Source organism: Corythoichthys intestinalis, chromosome 14 (genome assembly GCF_030265065.1).
Source record: "Corythoichthys intestinalis isolate RoL2023-P3 chromosome 14, ASM3026506v1, whole genome shotgun sequence".
NCBI classification, from domain to species: Eukaryota; Metazoa; Chordata; class Actinopteri; order Syngnathiformes; family Syngnathidae; genus Corythoichthys; species Corythoichthys intestinalis.
Genome location: NC_080408.1, coordinates 37,008,696 through 37,018,761, shown reverse-complemented (window position 1 = coordinate 37,018,761; position 10,066 = coordinate 37,008,696). Strand labels below are relative to the sequence as shown.

Genomic DNA, 10,066 nt, shown 5'->3' with positions numbered 1-10,066 from the left:
CAAATTTTAAACCCTATAACACAGTTCCAGTTCTTTCATAAACCAAAAGAGATTTTTCTTTAGCCAATTTACAATTGTACGTATGAAAATTCGCAACAAATGATTAGTTTGATGTATTCCGTTACGTTGAGACAGTGCAATTATTTTAAATTCCAGCAGAGGATTCCCTACAACACTATAGATTGGTTGTACGACATTTGGATATAATTTACGACCATTTACAAACTTATAGTGATGATTAAAAAGCGATGCCCAGCACCCAGTGACCTCGCTTGCCAAGTTTGATGGTGCTACAAGTTACCGCGTCGTGGCCACAATAGCAATTTTTTTTTCTGTGGCAGCTACTCATTTTAAGATGGGCTTTACGACACTTTACAAAGATTTACGGCATTTAGTTGTGGCGAATGGCAAGAAAAGTAAATAAACCAGCCCCTTCTCGTCGATGAGCAAGTTTGAAGGTACCAAAAGAGCGACAAAATACCGGTAGGGAGTCGTCGTGAATATATTAACACTGAAATATCATTCGGCTCCACGTTCCAGTTGTACAATGATGTCAAACGGCTAGTTTTAAAAGTAAAAAGAAAAATAGTGTTAATAAACCCCAGACGTTTGCCCAGCATCATCTCGTAAACCGACATCTCGCGAGGCTTCAGCAGTAAGCAAACAAACCTCAAAACTCTTTAACAAGCTAATCCAAACCGCCGCTTGGTAAATTTGAAGACGTTAACGAGCTACAAAATACAGGTAAAGTTGTCCCTAGCACTTAGTACCATCTGCTCGTATTTATAAACACTTCCGACAATTTGTTTAACTTCCTCAAGACACGACGAGCTCGAATGTCTATCGCAAGTCGCGAGGTTTTATCGTGCAAACAAATGTCTTTTTATTTATTTATATTATTATTATTATTATCATTATTATTATTATTATTTACAATCGCTTTACTGTACTATACTGTAATATACAATACTATACTAGTGTACTATACTATACTATACTATACCATACTATACTATACTATACTATACTATACTATACTATACTATACTATACTATACTATACTATACTAGTGTACCGTACTGAACTATACTATACTAAAACAGAATATATAAAGGTGTATAACGAGCATTTGCAATTTTGAGAGTCCAGATTTGATGTGACAAACCCATTCATAGTGAAACCTGTTTGGCTACATTATTTTGGACGCACCCGTGAAACAAGCACCCCAATTGCTATAGTGACTGCAGGACTATTCTTTTGTTTGCTTTTTCTTTGATGACACAAGCGCGTCTTATTTGAACAAATCTCAGCCCAAAAGACTAGGTTTTTACACCTATGAGATAAGATGATGCTAGCGATTGCCCAGTTTAAAATGCAGTACGTTTTCCTAATTTCTATTTGTCCAAATGTGTTCACCACTGTCAAGAAATTTTAGTTTAGGATGTCTCAAATTTTTATTTCAGGGACAATGCTGCTTCATCGTCGAGCTATTGTTTCATTTGGCCTCCGTATGTGTTCAGCTCATACCACCACAAGACCTTTGGCGGACACGTCAAGCTTCAGCTCAGGTAACATCAATATGAAACGACTTAAATTTTTTATGATCACATTTGATGAGTCAAAAAATGATTTAAAAAAATGAACCACATACAACAAATTATAGTGCCTGCTTGCCAATGTGGTACCACAACTAGTTTTAATGAGTAAACTCACTATGCATTTGTTTAGCTGCGATTCCAAATATCGAATTCCTTTTGAATTTTGTCACAGCAACACAGATTTTTACTGCCAATCCAGGCTGTCACATCAACAATTTTCCCTTTAAAATAATTATATATTTTTAATTGCATGTTTTTGCAGATATTGTGCAAATTCCCCTAATCATTAGGCTAAAAAAGTCATTGTTAAATTGGTTGTTAAACTTACAAATTGTTGTCTAATTGTTTTCCCAACTAACTGCAGAAGAAAGATTCTGTGCCACAACTGTAATACTCTCTATATGTAGATAGGTTTATTGGTCAAGTATCCCTTCAAATATTCATATATATATTTTTCTAGATATGTCTGAATTCCGAAAGGCCTTCTCCAAAGCCAAGCACATCGCAATTATCACCGGGGCAGGTGTGAGTGCTGAGAGCGGAGTGCCAACGTTCCGGGGTGAACATGAAAAATGGAGGAAATGGCAGTCCCAAGTGTGTTCTTTCATTTTCATTTTTTTATGACTTATAGAGTAGTTACTAGTATATAGTTAGTAGTAGTAGTAGTAGTAGAAAAATAATTAATAAAAATAAATAAAAAATGTCTCGGTAGATGGCAGTTTGTCTTTTTTTATGCATAATTAGCGGGTGTTTTCAATGTAAATGTGCTGTGGATGTTATATATATATATATATATATATATATATTACAGGTGGGAATATTTGGGCACCTAACGATTCGATTACGATTAAGAGGCTACGATTCGATTATAAATCGATTATTGATGGCCCCCACATGCTATTAGCTGCTTTTAATGTTACCTACATTGGTACAAGTTAACAGTTCAAAAAAGTAAATGAAATACTCATGTCCCCATTCTGTATCAGCAGCTTTAAACTACATTCAATTAATTTAATGTGAATCAACCGTTCCATTTGTTAAAATGTTTGCTCCTGTTTTTCCATAATATCCCTTCTGTCTACTTTTGACATGTGAAAGTTTTAAAACTGTTTTAAAGATAGATTCAAGTCAAGATTTTGCCGATTTAGGAGTTTTCTAGATAAAAAGTTAATTAGGTTCGCCACAACAGCCTTCCAGGCAAGTCTACTGCTTTTGGATGGTGGCTGTTTACCAACGCCGGCAAGTCTGTCATTTCGCATGTAGTATTCTATACATGTGTTGCTGACGCTGCCGAGTCTGTCGTTTCGCATCTAGTTCTTTATACATGTGATATCTACCATAACATTAAGTGGACGTAGTTTGTAGCAGCTGTCGGCAGCAGTCAGGTATTTTTGTTTTTTTATCTAGCGGCATGAGTTGAGCCAGAGCTGTGAGTTGAGCATTGTTATTACCCGGGTAATGACAAGCATGATGTTTACTCTCGGTCCGTTCCTCATTGCGTCCCGAAGACCTTGCTGACTGTGTTTTACTTCCGCTTTACTTGAAATATTTCAATAATTTATAATAAATATATAATAATAATTAAGATGTTTGTGAATCATTCTCAAATCTTCCACGGCCGAATCGCGAATAATCTAAAAATAGGAAATTTCGCACACCTCTAATATATACGTACACCTGGGCGGATAGTGAATTAATTAATGTGATTACCCCCCCCCCCCTTCATTTTCATTGAAGATGTTAATTTAAGACACTGTAATCAATGCCTCGGATTTGACAGGACCTGGCTTCCCCAGAGGCCTTCTCGCGCTATCCGTCCCGTGTCTGGGAGTTCTACCATCACAGACGAGAGGTAGCCTTGAGCAAGAAGCCCAATGCCGCACATGTTGCAATAGCTGAGTGTGAGGCCCGGCTTAAAAAGCAGGGCCGCAATGTTGTGGTCATCACGCAGTGCATCGACGACCTGCACCAGCAGGCCGGCTCCAAACACGTGCTCAGGATTCATGGTGGGTGGCCATGTTGGTAAAACATAATTCAAGTTGTTGTTGGCAAAATGCAGTCGTAGCTTTGAATATGAACAATTATACTTCATTTGGGTGATTAACAATGAAACACTGCAGGTAGCCTGACGGAGACACGTTGTCTTAGTTGTGGTGATGTGGATGTCAACAAGCGCAGCCCCATATGTGCAGCGCTCAGGAACAAGGGGTACACAATTGTTTGCCCTAATACCACAAAACCTAATGAATGCACTTTTATGATTCAAATATTTTATCCCCATTCTACTTGTGTATGTGTTGTAGGTCTCCTGACCCTGACGTTGCCGATGCTAACATTCCAGTGGATAAGCTACCAAGGTGAGATACAGTATGTGTCTTGTTTAGAATTTACATTAGGATTGTAAATTCAGCCTCTCATACCGTTTTTTTGTAAAGTATGTTGCTGTTTATTTACATAGGCTGGTGTTTCTGACACTTAATTTGTTAGGAAGACCTGGAAAATTCAATAATAGAAGGGAACTACATAAACTTGTACTTTGTTTACTTTTGGACACTAACAGAATAGCACTCCTTTGTTCTGAGAGATGTTTGTAATATTTTACTATCATGAAATGTTAAGTAGGGTACATTACAGAAAGCTTCAACAGAGATCATGTTAAATTATCACGTCACTATTGGCGTCAATGTAAATGCACTTTCTTGTGTTTTAGCTGTAGGCTATATGAACTAATTAATAGTAGGGCTGTTTAGTCACATTTGAAGCGTTTAACTCTCCAAATTCTCAAGTTAAGCACTAGAGGGCAGTGATGCTCTGATTCTGGATTTAAACATGAGTATATATATATGTGTGTGTGTATATATATATATATATATATATATATATATACCTGCACACACACACACACACACACACACACACACACCAAATGTACCACTAGGAAGCAAAACCATATCCACTTTCTCACTTGATCCGCATGCAGTGTACATCCAGCCTACAAGATGCATGAGTGATTATGAACCCAGCGTCAGCAATTTAACATTATACGCTTAAAAAGACAAGTTAATCTAATATGACTATGCAGTATTAGACACTAAACTGTTATTGCAAATGAAACCACAGACCAGCACAACATTGCTCTTTGCCAAGGAACAGATTGGTTGCTCAAGCTACATTAATTGGGTTTGAACCTTCATCACCTAATAAATTCTAATGTGTGTGTAACCATTTTCTTTCTATGCCATCAATATTGGGCACATGAGAGTGTATTGAGCACATTTAATCACCTGTGCTTCTAACAAGGTGTTCCGAAAGTGATTGCAATGGTCTGCTGAGGCCGAACGTGGTGTTTTTTGGGGAGACGCTGGACTCGCACCTCCTGACCAAAGTGGAAAAAGAGCTGGAAATCTGCGATCTTTGTTTGGTGGTAAGCAATGTGCACATTATCATCTATCATGCTCTTTGTTCCCAATACTCCAATATTGGACTCTGCTCTTATAGACGCCATTCTCCAATTAATCACCAGGTGCTGTGAGCTTCACATAAATGCTGCAGCTCACATTGCTGCCTCCTTTTTTTCTCCACCTAGGAAAAAAGGCAGCGCCACCGAGATGTTGTAATTGCTTTTACTATTAACCCATTGGCTGGCATTGAAATAGACATCTAATCCATTTGAACTGGGGGGGTTGGCACTCAATTATCATGTTTCAGTGCCATTGACAGCAATAGATGTCCATGACACACACCACAAATAGTTACCATGACACACACCACACACATTACATTCATCATTCATAAAGTAGGATGAAGTAATTTTTATTTTATTTTATTTTTTTTATAACTGATTTTTAATTACTTAATAGAGCTGTCCCGACTAGTCGACTTAGTCGACGTCATCGATGACGTAAATCCGTCGACGAGCACAACATCCCGTCGACGGTTAATGAAGGGTTAAAAAAATATATGCGTGGAAAGTTCAGAATGTCGGATGCTCTGTATGCAAGCGGGGAAAGCGGCACAAAGCCAAAAAAAGCGCACCAGAGTGTCCAAAACATTGACTTATTTCAAAGAAACAAAGGAGGGTACACACTTCTGTCCTGTCTCTTCAATGCCAAGCTTGGCTGCACGTCGGCCGTGAATAAACACCTCAAGTGCCGTCACCCAGTTTGTACTTTTTTTTTTGTTTTTTCATTTTTTGTACACCAGAGGGTGCTGTCGCCTTACTAAATAATGATGTTTCATTGACAATGGGCCTATATAAGTGCTATTAGTATTGTTCTTAATGCTAATTTAAAGGTTTATTTCATGTTATGGTTTATTTTATGGTATAAAAAATTACATAAGGTTAAAAGGTCATAAATATATACAGTATATACAGTGATTGCACTCAAGGGAGAGATTGTCAATATAAGGTAATAATTTAAGGTAAAGGCTATTCATATAGGCAATTCATTGATATATAAATAAGGTTTAAAAGGAAAAAGGTGAAAAGTTTTTGTTAATTTCTAATTGTTTTATTTGTGTGCACCACAGCTCTTGTGTGTTTACATCAAGGATGGAATAAAAGTTGTAAACCATAAGTTTAAGAGACCATCTTTCCAATCGGGATGCTACACTAGTTAATTCTATCAGCATTTGAACTCATTGTTTATTTGTGATTTATTATTGTTATTTACATGTTTATATGTACTTTAATAAATAATTTAGGTGTTCCAATGTGTTTTTTTGTGAATTGATAAGCGTCAACAAAAATTTCATTGCTAAATTATTTAAAAAAAAAAAAAAAAAAAAGTTTAATTATTAGATTAGTCGACTAATCGGAAAAATAGTCGGCTGACTAATCGGGAGAAAATTAGTCGTTTGGGACAGCCCTATTACTTAATAGTAAATTTTTGGTGTCAAAAAAAAAAAAAAAAAAAAAAAATAAAAATAAAAAAATAAACAATAAACAAAATAAGTAAACAGTCACCATCTTAAAGCAGTAGAGTGCTAAGCGCTAATAAAGAGCGCTAAGCGCTAATAAATAAGATTAACGTAACGTTAGCCCTGCGGAGGGCTAGGTTTCTATTAATTATGACCACTGTCGATGCTTTGCTAACGTGTCTTACATACAGGCTTTAACATAGTGATGTGGAGTGATGAGGGTGTAAAATAAAAACTCAATAATGGGAACTATCAATTTTAGCTCAGTAGTCATTGCTGGATAAAACACCAAGTAGCACTGGTCCCTAATGTGCTCCAATACAGCCAGTATCATACATTTATTTTGAACACTGCAAAAACTCTCAATCCTATCAGGACTTACAATTTAGACTAACTTAAAACTTAACTAGAACTTAAAAATGGCTTGACACAAATAGAAATTCAATTGAAACATGTGGAAAAAATCCTAACTTTTAAGTGATGTGTGTTATCAAGCGTATAGGCATTTTTAGGTATATATATATATATATATATTTTTTTTTTTTTTTTTTAATAAGGTCTAAAGGGTTTTTGAGTGGAAGCAGTGAATTAGTCTTTTTTTTTTTTTTTAAATTCTAGTTACATCTGAAATGCAATTGTTGGCTGTTTTCAACAATATACATCGAAAATAAAGACATTGATTGACTGAAAGTGTTTCAAGATTAGATGAAATGTCTTGTTTTCTCATGTATATTTATAATTGCTCTTCACCCAAAAATATATTTGTTTTATCCGATTACTCGATTAATCGATAGAATTTTCAGTCGATTACTCGATTACTAAAATAGTCGATAGCTGCAGCTATATATATTAGGGCTGTCAAACGATTAAAATTTTTAATCGAGTTAATTACAGCTTAAAAATTAATTAATCGCAATTAATCGCGATTCAAACCATCTCTAAAATATGCCATATTTTTCTGTAAATTATTGTTGGGATGGAAAGATAAGACACACGACGGATATATATATACAACATACTGTACATAAGTACTGTATTTGTTTATTGTAACAATAAATCCACAAATGGCATTAACATTCTTTCTGTTAAAGTGATCCACGGATAGAAAGACTTGTAGTTCTTAAACGATAAATGTTATAGTTACAAGTTATAGTAATTTTATATTAAAACCCCTCTTCATGTTTTCGTTTTAATAAAATTTGTAAAATTTTCAATCAAAAGTAGAGTTAATATAATAATAATAAGAATAAAAATAACAATAATAAAAATAGAGTGACCAAAGTCTAAGTTTTACGTGTATTTTGCAGAGCTATTTTGATATGGAATGCCAGTTCATTTTGCATTGTTGTTTAACTTTGTGTCAGAATAGGGCCTCATTACTACAGACTGAAGTTCTTTTCTTTTTGTGAACATAATTTTTTGGAGGAGAGATAGGACTATTATTTTTGTTGTGCTTTCACTAAACGATACTTACAGTGGGGAGAACAAGTATTTGATACACTGCCAATGGAAAATTGGCAGTGTATCAAATACTTGTTCTCCCCACTGTATGTTTGTTGTGAAGGAGTTGCCAATAAACGGCGCGGTCCAAAGAACGCCTGTGTCCACTCGCCTCTACTGTATAACATATATCTGTACATATGTTACCCAAAATACAACAAGAGACACATAATAGCCACTAAAAGAAAGAAAACTTACCGAAATATGTGTGGAGCACAAATAGCAATTTGCATTGCATTGTGAATACAGCATAAACGTCTTACAACTACTAATTCTCCCACGTTTAGAAGAAATAACATGAGTATGGAACGGCGCTGCCCCCAAGCGGCCGGTGGCATTCTCTTCACTCCTAATATCCATAAACGGCCTCATTGTAATCTGTTTGAGGCAATATGCGAGATGGTCATTCACCCAAGCGCCAGCAGAGGGCGGCAAAACTCCATAACAACAAGTGAGCGTTTCAGTGTACTGTCATTTAAATCTGTCTGAGCGGGACATCTGCGTTAATTGCGTCAAATATTTTAACGTGATTAATTTAAAAAATTAATTAACGCCCGTTAACACGATAATTTTGACAGCCCTAATATATATATATATATTTAATGGAAAAAAGACGAGCCTGATCTGAAAAAAATTGTGTCACTGTAAAAATAATACAACATACTCTAATTGAGTGCTATTTCTTAAATATGTTTTTATACAGTAGGCTGTTTTCTATAATAATGTTTTTTTGTTTTTGTTTTTTTAACCAATGAATTGTAATTGTATTTTTTTAATCTACAGTAAGAATGAAATGCTATACTAATAATATTTCTAATAAGGGCACCTCCAGTTAAGTAAATAATGCATAGATTTAAAAGAGCGTTTTGTTGTAATTTTCAACTCTCATTGCTGGATTTCCCTCTAGGTGGGTACATCGTCCATTGTTTACCCGGCAGCCATGTTTGGCCCCCAGGTGGCATCCAGAGGTGTTCCTGTGGCAGAATTCAATCTCGGAGGAACACCAAAATCAGAGTACTTCACGTAAGTCCAAAAAGTAGGAATCTAACTAAAGACCTCACACGTGATCAAGTGACATTGTCATCAATGGCTCTCGTATCATAGCATAGTTTCTCGTTGGATACAGGTACCACTTTCAAGGCCCTTGTGGAACGACACTGCCTTCGGCCTTGGCACAGCATGAGTCCGAGGTTGTTTAAAGCACCAGTAGGAGGGTGGTGGGAACCCCCTCTTCAGGGCATCAGAGGGTTGTTTTTGTTGTTTTCTTGCACAAATGTTTGCCTTACAAGCAGCTATAATGGCTTAGGTGCTTAGGATGTAGCTCTGCATGTGTGTCAATACTTGACTATACAGTGCTGCACGTACAAATGGGATATAATGTGGCTATGCTTATAAGGTAATTGGTGATCAAGGCAATGTCACTTCAAGGTGTTTTATAGGTGGAACTGCTTTCCTTTTCGGGGTAGTCGGCTTATAGGTTCCGCTGTTTTGTAATTTGATATGAGGCCGTGGATGTAATTTAACATGGAGATTTTGGGGCAAGATGAGTCAATTTCTTTCATCACAGCTGAAATCCCGATGCATTGACCAAATGTTTGCTTTAAGTTTTACAGCGCGATTGTAGCTCACGTTACATTTATTCTCGGGCTCACTGATATCGGTGTAGCAACATATCTTTGGTGTTTAATTCAGTGCATTCTTAAAAACCGGTGAAATTGTCCGTTGATGTAAAACATACAATGCACAATTTTTGTACAGTGTTCAATCATCGTAAATCAATGCAATTATTTGGCAAAGTTATTAAAATATTTAATCTGCATTTGTCTGGTTTGCATTGTTGCACCTTTTTTAAGAGTACACAATAATTTTTAAACATCTATACCGACTTTTAAAGACATCACACATGATAAGAAAATTTATATCCCACTGACTAAGCCTAAAAAAAAATAAGTGTATAGCCTATGTTTGAATATTGCACTATTGGCGAATTGGGTCATTTCTGCTGATAAGCTATGAAGCACATCAGTATACTTTTGTACAGTGCTGT

The 10,066-nt window shown here is 36.0% G+C and overlaps 1 protein-coding gene across 2 annotated transcripts; it reads left to right on the top strand.

Annotated features, from left to right (window-relative positions):
- The first annotated feature begins 313 nt into the window (after positions 1-313).
- Positions 314-9,832, top strand: LOC130929367 (NAD-dependent protein deacylase sirtuin-5, mitochondrial-like). 2 transcript variants are annotated; one of them, XM_057856466.1, is made up of 9 exons: positions 314-483; positions 1,465-1,569; positions 2,060-2,193; positions 3,380-3,605; positions 3,720-3,807; positions 3,903-3,956; positions 4,900-5,023; positions 8,927-9,042; positions 9,146-9,832. In XM_057856466.1, the coding sequence occupies exons 2-9, from the start codon at positions 1,470-1,472 to the stop codon at positions 9,216-9,218; spliced, it is 915 nt and encodes a 304-aa protein (XP_057712449.1). In that variant the 5' UTR covers positions 314-483; positions 1,465-1,469; the 3' UTR covers positions 9,219-9,832. The 2 variants fall into 2 exon arrangements, with proteins under 2 accessions (XP_057712449.1, XP_057712450.1); XM_057856467.1 differs by lacking the exon at positions 314-483 and adding an exon at positions 620-744.
- Positions 9,833-10,066: the final 234 nt, after the last annotated feature.

Bases quoted from the DNA above. Each gene is read 5' to 3' on its own strand.
- LOC130929367 (XM_057856466.1), top strand. From the start codon at position 1,470: ATGCTGCTTCATCGTCGAGCTATTGTTTCATTTGGCCTCCGTATGTGT. The intron at 1,570-2,059 runs GTAACATCAATA...ATATTTTTCTAG, and splicing joins CACGTCAAGCTTCAGCTCAG to ATATGTCTGAATTCCGAAAG. The intron at 3,606-3,719 runs GTGGGTGGCCAT...GAAACACTGCAG, and splicing joins ACACGTGCTCAGGATTCATG to GTAGCCTGACGGAGACACGT.